Genomic DNA, 16,574 nt, shown 5'->3' with positions numbered 1-16,574 from the left:
GCAAGTGCCATGGGAGTATTACAGTTCAAGGCCACAGAGTATTACAGTTTCAAGGCCACGCAATTAGAGGGGCAGCCCCCATGAGAAGGCCTACCATCACACTTGACAACAACCAGTAGTGCAACAGTGGCATCCACAAAGAGCACACAGACTTCCCACTTATGGCTGAGCGAGAGGAAGAGACTGCATCCCAGAGGAGACCTCTCCTCGGCCAAGTTAATCCGCAGGCCAGCCACCTTGCACATAATACCAGTAGGAGCAGATTAAAGACCTTTATCCAAGAGTGGAGGAGGGTCGTATCAGACAAGTGGATCCTCAACATTGTTGAACACACATACGACATAGAAATCGTAAAGACACCCCCAGGAACCAAACCAAGAAAGAAGGCACACTCGAAAGGAGAGAGATGCTGTCTAAAATGCGGGGTACAGGACTTCCAGGAAAAGGGGTCAATAGTGTCATCAGCAGAAATCGACCAAGGGAACTACTCAACATACTACTTCATCCCAAAGCAAGACAAGTCACTCAGAGCAATTCTGGACCTTTGCTTTTTAAACAACTTCATGAAAACACAAAATCAAGATCGGCATGCTACAAGAGGCGCTCCCGCTGCTATTGGAAAAGGACTACATGGCAACTATGGACTTATAGCGCCTTCCTATACATTCCTGTCAACTGCAAGCACAAGAAATACCTGCGGTTTGTCGTCAACCAAAACTATTACCAATTCAAAGTGCTCCCTTTCAGGATCAAGTCCACACCAAGCGTATTCACAAAATGCCTGCCACAGTGGCAGCCTACATAAGATGGAAAGAGATCCACGTATACCCACACCTGACCAATTGGCTGGTAAAAGCAAACACCTTCCACTAATGTGAGAAGAACATCTGAATTGTCATGGTCACCCTCCACAGGATAGGTTTCACAATCAAAATCGAAAAATCATCCAGGAAGCTAGAAAGGGAATAGACCTTTTTAGGAGAAAGGATCAACACGGTAGAGGTGAAAGCGTTTTCTACCCTTGAGGGTTCAAGCAATGACAGAGCAAGCTCGCTGCTACCTCAAGGAGCAATCTCTGACAGTGAGGACTGTGGGGAGAATGATGGCCTCCTGAATCCCCCTTACAGCACATGCAAGACTACACAATACCCCTCCAAGTGTGGATCCAAAATCAATGGTCACATGCAACAGGGAGTCGGGGGGATCTAGGTGTTGTAAGGTATAAAGTGCATGAACACAACCACCTCGAACTACAGCAGTCCCCACAGATGCATCCCAACTAGGCTGGGGAGCACACATGGGAGAGCTAAAAATCTGAGGACTTTGGAGAACGGAGAAAGCGATCCAGCACATAAATGTCCTGGAACTAAAGACTGTCTTCCTGGCCCTCAAGGCTTTTCAGGCACAAGTGAAGGAAAAGACAGTACAAATACAAACAGACAACCCAACCACGATGTTCTAGCTGAACAAAGAGGAGTAAAATCACATGTGCTGTCCAAACTAACCCAGGAAATATGGACATGGGCCAATGAAAGCGGAATAACCTTAACAATACACCTACCAGGAGTGCAAAATGAAGAGGCAGACAGACTTAATAAGACAATCCTGTATCGCATGAATGGGAGCGAAACGGACAGGTGCTCCAGGAGCTCTTCACACAGAGGCACACAAGAGATAAACCTCTCAGCAACACCAGAAAACGTATAATGCCAAGATTACCTAGCCAGGCACCCACACCACCGCTCCAAGGGAGAAATCCCTGTTGATAAAACTAGTCAGGGAGATTTGCATTTGATTTTCCACCAGTTACCCTCAGACCCCAGGCCATAAGCAAGTGGAAACCGTCACGCATAATGATGATCCTAATTGCCCCTCAGAGGGCTAGACAAACGGGATTCTCAGACCTGGTGGAGATGGCACAGGGAAACGTTTTAAAGTTGCAGACAAGGCACAACCTTCTCATCATGCAAGGGGAAAGAGTCCACCTCCCAGAAATAAACACCTTGAGTCTAGCAACATGGCTCATCTAGCAACATGGCTCATGATGACATAGTTTGGCCTCCTGAACCTCCCAAAATGGTCAATAGACATCCTAAAAGAGGCAAAAGCAAGGAGTGCAAGAAGGTGCTATTCAGGAAAATGGTAGAGATACGTTCTGTGGTGCAGGGATAAGGAACGACTCCACCGCAGAACAAAAGACACCACAGTAGTCGGATACCCCACACACCTGCTAGATTGCAACCTAACATATGCCTCACTAAAGGTACCCTTGGCTGCAATAGTAGCCTACAAAAGAGGACACCTAGGAAGGAGCCTCTTCATGGCACCAGTGATTAAAAGGTCCCTAGAAGGGGTAAAGCGACTAGCTTCACCCAGGTTTGTACCAACACCAATATGGAACCTTAACCTGGTACTCACACAACTAATAAAGGCACTCTTCGAACTGGTGCACAAGGCAGAACTGCGATTCCTCTCCTTAAAATAAAACACTTTTTAAGTTGAAGTCACATCCCTACGTAAGGTGAGAGAACTGCAAGCTCTAACCACACAGAAACCCTACCTACAAATACACAAGGCCAGGATTGTCATGCAGACAGACCTGCACTTCCTTTCCAAAGTCATATCCCTGTTCCACATAAAACAAGGCTTCATCTCCCAGCTTTCTTCCAACAACCAAAAACACAGGCCAAAAGAGTCCTACACATGCTGGACGTCTGCAGGACAGTGCTGTACTACCTGGAAAGAACTAAAGAGGTCAGAAAGGAAACCAGTTCTTCATATTCTTCACTAATTCAAGAAAAGAAAACCAGTAACAAAGGACACCATTGCAAGATGGTTGGTGTCAACACTACAATGCTGCTACCAAGAGGCAGACGCATCTGGAGGCAAGACCTAGAGCACATTCCACAACAAAGAAAGGTCCACCTTAGCATTCCTAGCAAACGTGCCAGTAAGAGACATATATATGCATATCAGGCAACTGGTCATCTATTCATACTTTGACAAAGCACTATTGCATGAATATCCTGTTGAACAAAGAGCCGCAAGTGGGACAGAGCGTGCTGAAACACCTATGCGCAAACTCCACCTAATTTTAACACCACCTCCAGGAGAAAACAGAATCCACAAAAGGATTCATGTTGCGAACTGCTAAATGGTTATTTAACAGTAGTTAAATAACCATAGTGTGTACATTATAGCATGCCTCGCAGAGCAGCGCATGCTCTGCCCAGGCTCGACCTAACAAGCATTTACAATGCAATAGGTCTCGCATTATTAAAGTTGGAGCAATTGGCATTGTAAATGACAATGTCTTTTATTCATTGTTTTTAAAACCTGCAATCGGTGCATAAACACGCACTTTGAACGTATATTCCTTGCTTACAATGAGCAAAGCTGGCAGTAAAAGAGACTTACAGCCTTGCTTCTCATAAGCATGGACTATAAGTGCAAAGTGCTTCTTTATGCAACGATGCAAATGAAGAAAAGGCATTGTCATTTACAATGCCAATAGCTCAAACTTTAATAATGCGAGACCTATTGCATTGTAAATGCTTGTTTTTCCAGAGCATCTGTGCAATTTAGATCGGGCAGTGTCAAAACGTGTTAAATTCACAACATTGTGAAACTTCTTTCTGCTTTAAAACACCTCGAGCCAGGCATCACAGACGTTATGAAGAATAATTCCTCAGATCCATTGAGCATACACTACACAGAAACAGCACACGGTGGCCAGCAGGACAGCCACTGCATGATTTTTAAGAAAATCCTCACGGTAGGAGAAATGCAATGCATGGAAACATACATATTTACCACCATTCGTGTTGCATGTTCCATATTTACAAATTTCTATCTGCCATCATGTCATATGGCAGCCCCCCATCAACACTGGTAGCTGTGTTTCGAGTTCCTCTTCCTGTACACCAGTAATGGAAAAGTTGCCTGGCCATGTTTACAACCAAGTAGCATGCTTCCTGCCACCACAGCTGAGCAACCCATTCCTATCGACAGAACAACAAAGCGCGGCAGTGACCTGCGACTCTGTGCGGGAGTCACTGCTGGCTCTGCGGTTGTCAAGCAGTAGAGAGTTAATGCTGGTCGCGCCCTTGACACACAATAAAACATTTATTGGATTCTGCAAAGTTTATGGCGCCGCGTTTGTGTTTACTGAGCCATATTGTTGCTCTTCGTAAAAGTAAAATCACAAATCAAATTGTAAATAAATGGCCGCCGCTTGCAAATACGGGACTTTTAAAGGAGTTACTGACTTTTACCCTGCAAATTTACTTAAAAGATTATCGAAACGGGTGTTTTCGTTTCAGTGAAATTACGTGAACATCCCATTCTAAAATGACCGGAATACTACTGCCCATCTCTTCTCTACTCTATTAAGGGTAAATAACTTCTCCCTAGTAATAGCCCGTGGTCTCTGCATTTTAAATTGTTGAATCCTCCTTATGTAAAATGTCTCCCGGTATTACTTTGCCTGTGCGACCCAAGCGTAACGGAAGTACATCCCATATGTGAGGTCGAGGCTTGACTCGCATGCGCCCACACAGTGTTAGGACTGTCAGTAAAGTCATTTGGTTTTGCCGCAGAAAGATGGCGGTTACCGGGAGCCTTAGTGCGGAGAGCTTGAGAGAACAATGAAGCCGGTGAGTGGGCTGCGAGGGCAGGGGGGCATGTGTGTGCGCGCGCGTGCGACGGCGGGGGGGCTGTGTGTGAGCGTGCGTGTGTGTATGTGTCTTGGAGTCTGTGTGTATGCGTGTGACTGTGGGTGGGGGGGGGTGTGCCTGTGTATGGCTGTGTATGCGTGTGGCTGTGCGCATGCGTGAATGTGGGTGCGCGTGCACGCAGTGAAATCCAGCGCGTGGCAGTTTCTTGTCCTTCATTCCCCCGAGTCAGCTAGCTATAGTTCTCCACCTGGACCGCATCCTTTGGATGCGAATTCCAGGCTCGCCCTAAAAAGGAATGAAAGAAAAAAAGGATTGAGAGTTTCAGGACTCAACCACTAGCAGGCAGAATAATGCACAGCACGTGAATCCAGAAAACTCTTCAAACCAGTTTATGTAACAAAGGCCCCCGAGCTCCAGGAGGCCCCCTCAGCACAGTACCCTGGCCTGAGAGCTCCTAAGTGAGTCCCGAGGTGGGCCCCTCCATTTACTTTGCAGGGGGTCCCTCTCAAGTTTCGCTACGCCACTTCTTCAAGCTGCAAAACGACTCGCTGGTAAATAACCATTTTGTTACTTAATGGTAATGTGACCACGCTCTATCACTTCTTTACCTGATGGTAAAGTGACCACGTGCAATTCCTTTTTTACCTGACCGTAATGTGACCATGTACAATTCCTTCTGTGTCTGACTGTTACATGCTCACTCTCCATTCCTCCTCAGTGGGGCTACAATGAACATCTAACGTTTCGCATTTATCTAAATTGAATAAACTCGGTTCCTCCGAACGTGAACTTGAATATAAACAAATGCAATTTCTTCGTAATCTAACTTTAATATTCAACATGCACATTCCTAGCAGACAGTGATATGAATCTGCATTCTTCTTTTTAATTTTGTGGTAATTTTAATATATGTAATTTGTGCCTAGTCCAAGGCTCCTAGGAACACGCACAGTTCCTTCTTAGTTCAATTTCAATATGAACACGTTCCATTCCTTCTTTCTCTGGCTTTGATGTGCACATATGCAGTCCACTCTATTCTGACCTTCAGTATGCATAAACATTTTTTCCTAGTCTGACCTAATTTATGCTTTCTTAATTGGACCTGAATATGAGCACACGCCGTTCCTGCATGGTCTCCGTTTAACAAGAACGTACGAGATTCTTTTACGCTCTCATTTTTTTTGTTCATGAGTCCACCGTGGTTTTATTTAATTAATTTTTCATTTTCTTCCTGAGGATTCGTGATATGACATTTATTTGAGCGTGTGGAGAAAGGATATCTTCCCTTATACCATTAACTATTTGTTCTTGAATATTTTGACCCTTTGGGGTGGTCCTCTGGGAGGACCCACGCTCATTTGTGATTACAAATCAACCCTTGTGGGTGTATAAATAGCGAAACACAATAGCTTCGCTATTTTAAAATCTAACAGTGTTAGGTGTTGAAGGGCTAGTAGTATTCTCACTGAAGTTTAAACTTGTTGAATGTATATAGTGAAGACAAGGGAAGCTCGCTAAAAATAAGAAACTAACATTACACGTTTTAAAACAATTTCTTCCTTTTGTCTGGTCTCCTGTTGACCTCTACCCTGGGTCCAGGTAACCCTGCTATGAAGATACTGCAGCAGGAAGGCCCATAAATGGGCATAGCAACTTCCTACAGGGAGGTGTACAAATGGGAGTTTGGAGAGCATTGAGCTAGTTTGGTGGCCAATAAGCTGCCTTAGTCTCCCAAACTCCCCTCCTCATCCTAAGGGCCCCTGTCAGATTAACTGAATTCCTGCCTTGACATCCAGTTATGTCCTCTTGCCCTGTGTTGTTTTCTCGAACAGTTGCAAAAAATCCCTAAACTCTTTTACAGGACTCGTTCAGACCCAGCCGCTTGTGTCGTTGAGTCCCTACAGGGGGTTCCTTGGACTGGCTCTTCTGGGACATTGCGTCACTTCCGCATTCCTGGGGCAGAGTGCCCCTTGAGCACTGCATTGTGAAGCAATGCTCTGCAGTGTTTCATATGCAGAACTGCTGTTTTAGAGAGAAGCTTAACGGGGCCTGCCTCTAAATGACATGTGACACACCGGTGGTACTCATTGCTGTGGGACCCAAGTAGAATGTTACTGTGTCAAATACCAGTACTGCACAATTGATCCTCGCAACCAACTCAAGTGTGGAGCATCCCTACTTGTGCCCTGTAATGTGGCACATGTTGCTAGAACTGCTCGTCAGCCCCACAACCCATGAGGATTCCCCTATAAGCCCGGAATGAAGGTTCCATTTCCTGGCCAGCAACTGCCCTTCTAGCTGCTGCACTGTGGTTTTAATCAAAGGATATTGGTGAAAAAGCTTGTAGCGGAGAAGTGAACCGCATCTGTTCATGTGGACTATCCTTGGAGGCAAGTGCACTATGATTCGTCTATTAAAGTTTCCATCCACATCACCCAAAACATGTGCACTCCCCAGGAAACCCCTTCTGCACCTTGGGCCCCCTGCTGAGAGTGCCACAGGCCTCAAACTGTACCCTCCCCTCTACCAACAAAGGTCTTGTGTCCCCTTATTGCCGTGGACGGCACTCTTAATCTCGAGTGTATGCATATAGAAATAGCAGTACGAATAGAATACACCTTTAAGGAAGTCAGAGGGGCTCTACTCTTGGAGACATACTTTTGCAAAAAAAGACAGCTCTAGTCTTTAATCGGACACTTTTTTTGCTGGACTTCTGAAAGCAGCTCTCCCTGTATAGTTTTGCCGAACTACGTTTTTGAAGGGAATATGAGCAAGAGATGTATGCATGACTTTCTTGGAGGTTACTACTGACCTCCATCACATAAAACGAGGGCTGTGTTGCATTCTAACTATTTGCTGAATGCTATCTTCAACTCAAGCCACTTGGAAGTAGTGTGTGACATTTACAGCCACCTGGCCTCCTGACCATGGCCCTTCATTCCTTCCTTTTGACGCTTGAATATAAAATATATATATATATATATATAATTTATGTTTTATTTAACGAGTGTAATTTGTTGCCCCCGATTCCATCGTCTATAATATCCGTTACATTTTTTTATTTTTTTTATTCAAATCTGACTTTACATCTTTTAGCTTCTGCCCTGTATTGGCTGATGAGCAAGGCTGGTCTACCTCACCCCTAACGGTCATTCTCGACCCGGGCCTGTTGCCACAAAGCGAGCGGTCTGGGAACGTTCTGGAGGCCTATGTATGTGTTGTTCATTTAAATGGATTTTAAGCTGATCTTTTGTATAAAACGCAAATTAATTTGTTTTATAATATTAAAACCGAGATAGAACCACGTGGATCTATTCATAGGCTTACATTTAATCTTTAGATGACTTTAAATCGAACGCCAACTTTTCCTTCCTGGTTTAACCCTGATGTGAGCCAGGTGCTGCCGGCCTCACCGTGACCGGATTCCGCGAGTGAGGCTTTGATTTCCGTTCGAGGCCTCGTGTCCGCCGTGCTTCGGGTGGGGAGACGTGAGGTCACGGTGACATTACACCGTGACTGTTTCCAGGGCCCCCCAAGGTGCCGGCTCCGTACCACACGCTGACGTGTAATGTATCCCAGGCCGCGCGGGCCCCTAGCCCGGGTAGGGGACGCGCAGTGTTTCCATTACAAACTTTCCACTGCGTCAGCGGGGTCCAGTGAGGAACGAGATGTACCGGCGGATAATCAGAATGTGCTGATAGTGGGAAGGCCGGGCGTGCCAAAAACACGGGTTAAAAGGGGATTGGTTTGTGATACTGAGTGCAAGCAGGTACGGAGAATACAGCGGGTGTGGGAAGACTGAGCGGGGTGTTGGCACAGAGGAGGAGTTGGGTACTGGGAGAGACTTGCCACAGTACTCGGGCACAGGAGAGTCTGTGTATTGGGACAGTGGAGTCCATGTTCTGTGACAGAGAGTCTAGACATAAGAGGAGTTGGTGCGCTGGGACCGTCAGTACTCGGGGACAGGAGTGTCAGTGTTCTGGGACAGTGGAGTCCATGTTCTGTGACAGAGAGTCTAGACATAAGAGGAGTTGGTGCGCTGGGACCGTCAGTACTCGGGGACAGGAGTGTCAGTGTTCTGTGACAGTGGAGTCCATGTTCTGTGACAGAGAGTCTAGACATAAGAGGAATTGGTGCACTGGGAGAGTCAGCACTTCGAGACAGGGGTGTCAGTGTTCTGGGACAGTGAGTCATAAGGGTCAGGGGTGTCAGTGTTCTGGACAGCAAGTCATAAGGGACAATGGAGCAGGTGTCGTAGGACAGGGAGTTTAGACATAGATAGGAGTTGGTGCGCTGGGAGACTCCGTGTTCTGGGACAGTGGAGTTGGTCTTCTGGGACAGTGAATCTAGACATAAGAGGAATTGGTGCACTGGGAGAGTCAGCACTTCGAGACAGGGGTGTCCGTATTCTGGGACAGCGAGTCTTAAGGGACAGGGGTGTTGGAGTTTTGAGACAGCACGTCTTAAGGGACAGTGTAGTCGGTGTTCTGGGACAGCGAGTCTAGACATAGGAGTTGGTGCACTGGGCGAGTCAGTATTCAGGGTCAGTGGAGTTGGTGTTCTGGGACAGGGAGACTAGACATTAGAGGATTGTAGTGACAAGCCATACAACGAAGAAAGGTAAGATCAAGTTTATTCAATATAATGGCTAGAGCAGGAAGATGGTCCTCCTACAGCAAGATCTGCACCAACAGTCCTAACAGTTCTCACTACATTACAACACCGAACCCAAGGGACGTCATATCAATGACATTGGCCCTGGCAACCCACATTAGAACATGATAGCACCACAGAGCTTGCCTCTTAACCCCTTCGACGCTCATGACGAGCTGAGCTCGTCATGAGTTACGCCTCTCGTACACTCATGACGAGCTCAGCTCGTCATTTAACGCAGGTTTTTAAAAACCGCCGCGCACAGCGGGAAAACCGCTAGCGCGCATGCGGTTAAGAAACACTACAATAATAAGATAACATTATATTAACAGTGTAATCCTTATATAAATAAGATTTAGTAGCACTACCCATAAGAAATTGATCGTGCTTCTTGGGTAGGATCACATCAAGTACATTTACATACATTAGTATGAATTTGTGCGTCATCACAAGTAACATCACTTCCGTGAACATCATCATACATTTATACATTCTCTACGTGGGTAGCATCGCTTCCTTGCACAATGCCCTCCTCTATATTTGAATTCACATCATTGGTTAGATTGGTATTCTCATTGCCTTCGGATGTTCATCCCATAACTTTTACGGGAGACAAAATTCCTATGGTGAGTTACAGATCATTGCTATTTGAATTTAAAGGCAAAAGGGCGTTGGGTAAGTTATACATTTCAGAAAAGGGACAGTCAAGTCTTAGGTTAAGCTGACCAAGGGCCCTTGGGTGTTACTCTTAACCCTAATTGTAAGGATCAAGTTCGGATGTTGGAGGATCCGATAGCGTCCGTGGAGAGTGAACTGAAAGAACGGTTCCCAGGTGTAGTTTTTGGCAAAATTGGTAAATTGTCTGGGTTTGTGCACAAGATCATTGTCAAAGAAGGTGCTTTATCAGTGTTTCACAAAGTTCGTAAAATTCCATTAAAAATAAGAGACGCTGTTTTGGTGGAGTTGAACAAACTGGAGAAGAATAGTATTATTGAGCCTATAGAAAGTGCTGAATGATTGGCACCCTTGGTGGTCACTCATAAACAGAATGGTCAGATTAGATAGTGTGTTGATCTTAGAGAGCTTAACAAGAACATCATTGTGGATAAGATTACACTTCCTAAGATCAACAAATTGCTTGTAGAAACTAAGTGTGTTCAGTGGTTCTCCACTATTGTCCTGTCCTCTGCCTATTATCACATCTCATTACACCACTCTAGCAAGAAGTTGACATCTTTTATCACACCTTTTGGATGCTGCAGATACAAGCGTGTACCGTTTGGTCTAGCATCAGCGGGTGCTGTGTTCAAGCAGTTAATGCATAAGCATTTGGGAGATCCCAAGGGGATAACCAATTTTCAAGACAATCTACTTATTATGGGCAAAAAAGGAGGGAATGATATGAGATTAGCAACAAGTGTTGGGTAGATTAACAGAGAAGGGGCTGGCTGTGGAATTAAAAAAATGTAAGTTTGCTGTAAGATCAGTGACATATTTAGGACATGAGGTTAGGAAGGATGTCATTACTCCCAAGAAGGACTTGGTAAAGGCAATCAGATTGGCACCTACTCCCACTTCAAAGTAAGAGACTAGATCCTTCCTAGGTCTAGCAGAAATTTACAGAACGTTCGTGGAGAAATTCACTGCTAAAACGCATGGGTTTCAGCAGCTTTTGAAAAAGAGATAGGAATTTATTTGGATTGCAGCACTAGACCTGGAATATGTGGGGATCAAACACAACATTTGTACTGCAGTTCCCCTACAGGGATTTGATACGTCTGCGCAGTGTCCTTATTACTGACGCCAGTGGCAAGGGCTTGGGAGCAGTGTTGACACAAATATCTCTTGATGGCTCAGAGTCCACTATAGCTTACGCCTCATGGTATTTAACACTGTCTGAGGAATTTTTTTCCATAATTCTGTAGTGACGAGTCGTACAACGAAGAAAGGTAAGATCAAGTTTATTCAGTATAAAGGTGAGAGAAGGATGGTGTGTCCTCCTACAGCAAGAGCCACACCAACAGTCCTAACGGTTCTCACTACATTCCATCACTGAACACAGGGGATGTCACAGCAATGACATCGGCCCCCGGCAACTCACATTCGATCATGACAACACCACAAGGAGTTTGTGCGCTGGGAGAGTTAGTATTCTGGGACAGGGTTGTCGATGTCCTGGGTCAGGGAGTGTAGACATTAGAGGAGCTGGTGCACTGGGAGAGTCAGTTCTCAGGGACAGGGGTGTTGGTGTTCTGGGATGGTGCGACTTAAGGGACAGTGGAGTCTGTGTTCTGAGACAGCGAGCCTAGATATGAGGAGTTGGTGCAGCCGGAGAGTCAACACTCTGGGACAGTGGAGTCAGTGGCTGAGGCAGTGACTCTACACAGAAGAATAATTCAAGCATTCCATCCATAACTTTTTTGTGTTTTTCACTGACTCCCTAAGTGTGATGGGTATGCCCAGATATGATTCCCATCCTCACTGCCTCCAGTAGAAGGCTGCATCTGACTGAAAAGCCCCAGCTAGGCTGAAACCGTCCCTGGGTTGCTTGTGTCCAGCTCAGAGAGGACCTGGCTTGGCATTTTGGACGGGACTGATCCCAAAGGAGCTCAATCAAGGCTGATTTGCATAGGGCTAGGTCTAATCTAAGGTAGGATAAGGCGAAAAAATGATGGATGGAGATGCAGCCCCCAGTATTTATCAGTGGCTGAAATTAGGTCAACCCATTCTCGCTGCCAACTCAACCGCACTCCCACCACACTACCCCTGCATACATCTTCTAGTTATGCAGATGAAGTCAGCAAAAACATACCACCTACCACATCACATCATCGCCACCTGACTTGTGATGCTGTAGAAAACAAAATTGGCATAGTCCATGCAACCAAACATCCACTTCAGCCAAAAAATGGAAAGTCCTTCGGCGCATCCACCCATGCACATAACACAATACAGCGAAGTGTATGAATGAATGTGAGGTTTTTATATAGCGCAGCGTTCACTCCAAGGAGTATCTTGGCCCTTTAGCGGAGAAAGGGCACCGGAGAGGAAAGGAACTTTGTGGCACCTGGTTCAATCTCATTTTGCTTTAACTCTAACTAATTGAAACCTTTATCAATATGTGGTAATCCCAGCACTATATCAAGAGGGCATTTAAGTTAAAAAATACTAGTGCAATTGTGTTTCAGGTTTAATGTGCTGACAATACATTTACGTGTGTGAGTACGTTTTGTTTGTGAATGTGTGCATTTCTCAGTCTGTAGTACCTTTGAATTAGTCTGCCTACAACTGTGCCTTCTTTTTGTATTTCTTTAATGCAGAATGGCCCCCTTCCCCTGCGGTACCGAGTGCAAACTGCCTACAAGCGCCTGAAGCTTAGCCACCCGGCCCACTCCGAGGGCACCAACACCAGTGGGACGTCAGAGTGCGATTCCGTCAGCGACAAGGCGAACAGCCCGGCAACAGTGCCCTCCGCCTCCTGCTGCTCCTCCATGACCAGCCCAGCCACACCTTCCCACGGCTCTCCGAATCCCAGCAGCCATGCCAGCCCCCCCAGTGACATGCCTGCCCCCGCTTTGCACAATGGCACCACGAACTGCCACCAGTTACCTCCGTCTGCCAGCCGGGGACGCAGCATGACTGTCAACGGGACTCCACCTTCTCCATTAACCTGAAGCGCAAGCGCACTCTGCGGATTGTGTATATATGTACATAAAAAAATTATACAGACTTATTTTCTATTGATCAACCAGATTAATTTAAACTGCAAGAAGCAGATGCATAAAAGCAGTTTTTTTGACTTTGTTACATTTTCTGCTTCTCTAAGAGAGTGTTCTGGAGGTAAGGAAGCTGCTCTCATCCAATCCCTTGCTTTCTATTGGGGTGCGCATGCATGAGTTTTACCTCTTAGGAGAAGTTAATCTGACTTACTCTGTGAATGTGCAGCGTGTGAGTACTCGTGGTCACCCTGAAGCTCCTCTGATTTTTGCCTTCATGCGCAAGTGATGTTTCAGGCCAACATCCTTCCAAGTGCCCATTGTAAACCATGGACACCTCAACAGCGATGAATGGGAAGGTACACTGCAAGGGTAGACTGCACAATACTGCACTTCAGTTCGGAGCTAGGGATGAGCACGAGAAGGCCCCGCATGAGATGTAGTGCTGTGTGGCATTGCGACGGATTTTTCAAGCATGGACCTATTCTAACTGCAGAGGCTGTGCGTTCCTCTGCCGTTTAGTGGTTGGCCTAAAAAAAGCATCTTGTTTACATTTCACGTTTGCAAGTTAGAGGTTTTTTTGTTACACTTCTCAATCTTTTTAACCGACAAGAAGAAAATTGACATAGGTTTGCACTAAACATAGTTTGTGGGAGAAAACTAACAAAAACACACTTAATGAGAGAACTTTCTCCCGAAATCTTTTTTATATGTAAAAAAAAGTTACATTTTTTTGTGACAAACTTCTCAGACTTTCCAGATGTGACCAGCTTTAAATGGATTACAGCATACTGTTCAGATCTAGTGCCGCATGGGCACCACACTGCAGTAAATAGAAGGATGTTGAATCGGTAGGTGAGGAACCAGCATACAGTAAAAAAGGTTCTAAGGCTTGTAATGCAGCGTGGTAGTCTGTGCCGAACTCCTCATTTGAGTTCAGTTTAATGTCAACTCCTCATTCAGCAGTTCTCGCTTGTCTCGCTATTTAGGCTGCATTTTCAGGAGCACCAAAGGCTGCTCTAGATAGCACCACACACTGTGGCCAATCGGAGCAGAATCTGAACAGACCTCGATTAAAAAAAAAACCAAGTAAAAGCCAAGAAGTCCGCGGGTGAATTTGTGATGTGGTTGAATGGATGCAGAGGGCTGCCACGCACTCCACCAGCATGCTTCTCTGCTTTCACCACAACCTGAAACAGGCGAGAACCTCCCACAAATACGTTTCTTATACAATCTTTTCTTGATTTTAGTAACTTTGATAAAGCCGGGTTAGAGTAAAGTAGTCTGTGGTCCTTTAAGCCCACAATTGGGGAAACCTTCTGTAAGAAGTCCTGGGCTGAAATGACCTGCCTATTCTTCATGCTTTAAATTGTGTTTGGTCACCAGCTTCACCTACACCTTTTTTTTTTTTCCTTTTCTATTATTCGTTTCTTTCTTACCAACAGTAGGAGTTTCTGCCAATACAGTCCGTAAAGTGCAGAAGTGTATCCTGGCCTCATTTCTGAGACTCGTCATGACTGTATGAGCCTGTAGGGGCGCATACAGTGACCCTCCCGTTCCCTCTTTATGATGCAGCACTCGCCTGTGGTCACCATCCAGTCAGACCTTTAGGACGACCTCCCAGTAGTAAACTGTTAGCCCTCAGTCACATCTCATGATCCTGCAGGATACTGTTGTGACCCATTCCTTTACTGTGACCCTTGAATCTCCTGTGGTGATCCTGGTTTTACGCAACCATCCCTCCAGGCTCATATGATGACCTCCGTCCCCTTTGGTTTGCCTTATGTCTCCCACACTGCTTCTCCTATTCACTTTATGGTCCATCGAGCTTCCTAAGAAGACCCCGATATCACAACGGTGACCACCCAGTCTTGTATGGTTATGTTACTCATGTCATGACCTCACCTGTATAGTGTTTTGCCTCTCATATGATCCCTAGATTAATATGGGACAACCAATCTTGAATTGTGGCCCTGCTGTTTCATTGTTTCACCCCCACCAGTCTCATAGGGTAACAGAAGTTCACACAGATCGTGCAATGGTCAGAGCGAGTGAGTCAAATCTTGCATTCCAGAGTCCACATCTCAAGGTGTGGCTCTAGTTGACTGGACTGTGGATTAGAAGTCAGCTCATGGGGCCTTCAGCATCGTGCCATATCTTAGACACTTTGCAATTGCAGGAGGCACACCTACCCCCCCACCCAGGCAGAGTATATGCTTTGGCATCCTATAGAATGAGAAAATGTGCGTTTTGTATTGATCCCGAGAAGCCTCTGGAGGATGACGGCTCGATGTACATGATGTCCTGGAGAGGTCATTGTAAGGGATCTGTGTGAATTGATCAGGGGTGAGTTTGTCAGGAGCAGATGGGTGGGGAGGGAACAGTCCACCCACCATTGTTAGTGGTGCCGCCTTGCGTGCTGTCTGCTTTCGTCATGTACAGTGTTGTGTCCTGTAATATATTCAGATCATTGTATATCATTATTGATCGTACTTTGTACAATTATACAGCTTGAAATATGTAATAAATACTGCAATGTCATGCTTCCAGCCAATGGAACAATGATGCATTCATAGGGTGATTGTGGTGGTGACAAGGGTGGGGGTAAATGTAATTTTGCATGTAGGGGATTTACCAAACAGAACTTCTTGCAGGTTATTGCTAGTGATGGGGACAACTCCAGCAGCCCACCACTGCTCCATCTCAGGGAAATTTGAACTCGCAGACTGGAAAAACAGAGCTCTAGTGACCGGTCAGTAGACCAGATAATCCAGTGGATGAGACCATAGACAGAATGATGGATGATAAATGGTTAGTAAATGAATGATGGACAGGATGAAGAACACTTGAGGACAACAAATACACACAGGGCGCAGGGCAGATAAAACAACTGGAGAATGTGCAAGGAGATGGAAAGAAGGGTGCTCACTATATTGGTGCGTTCCACAGTGCCGTGGAGGCTGTGACCAGGCACAGGGTGATGGACAGAAGATGCAGGGTAGAAAGAACAATGACCAGATGAGCAGGACCATATTGGTTGGATAGGACAGTACATAGGACAAGTAGATGGGACAAAGGTGCTAGGCAGACAAGACAATGACTAGATGGTGGCTTGAAGGATGCCGGATGGCTAAGACAATACACAAGACAATCGATAAGAAGATGAAAAGAAAAGTGAGCCCAATGTTCAGTGGATGGGATAATGGACAGATGAGTAGGACCACAGTGGTTGGATAGGACAGTAGATGGGACAAGATGCCAGACAGACGAGACAATGAAATGAAGAGATGGTGGCCTGAAGGATGCCGGATGGCCAAGACAGTACGTAGGACAATCGATAAGGAGATGAAAAGAAAAGTGATCCAAATGTTGGGTGGATGGACTAATGGTTATGATGTGCTGGCAGTGTGCTCCCTCCCCCTGAAATTGTGCTATAAACCTGCTTGCTACACTGTCCTCTTCTCCAGTTATCCCAAATGCATTCTAGTTATTTTAGTTCACAGTAGTCTACTCACAAGTAGAAATTATT

General features: G+C 45.7%; 1 protein-coding gene across 1 annotated transcript in view; it reads left to right on the top strand.

The window, feature by feature from the left end:
- PCGF2 (polycomb group ring finger 2) overlaps positions 1-15,594 on the top strand; it is a 231,056-nt gene extending 215,462 nt beyond the window's left edge. Inside the window, exon 10 of the mRNA XM_078645618.1 lies at positions 12,650-15,594. Within this exon, the coding sequence (XP_078501744.1) occupies positions 12,650-13,003 (354 nt within the window). The 3' untranslated portion in view covers positions 13,004-15,594. The remainder of the gene's footprint in view (positions 1-12,649) is intronic.
- The last annotated feature ends 980 nt before the right edge of the window (positions 15,595-16,574 follow it).

This window comes from Lissotriton helveticus, chromosome 5_1 (assembly GCF_964261635.1).
Source record: "Lissotriton helveticus chromosome 5_1, aLisHel1.1, whole genome shotgun sequence".
NCBI lineage: Eukaryota > Metazoa > Chordata > Amphibia > Caudata > Salamandridae > Lissotriton > Lissotriton helveticus.
This window is presented reverse-complemented; position numbering and strand designations above follow the sequence as displayed.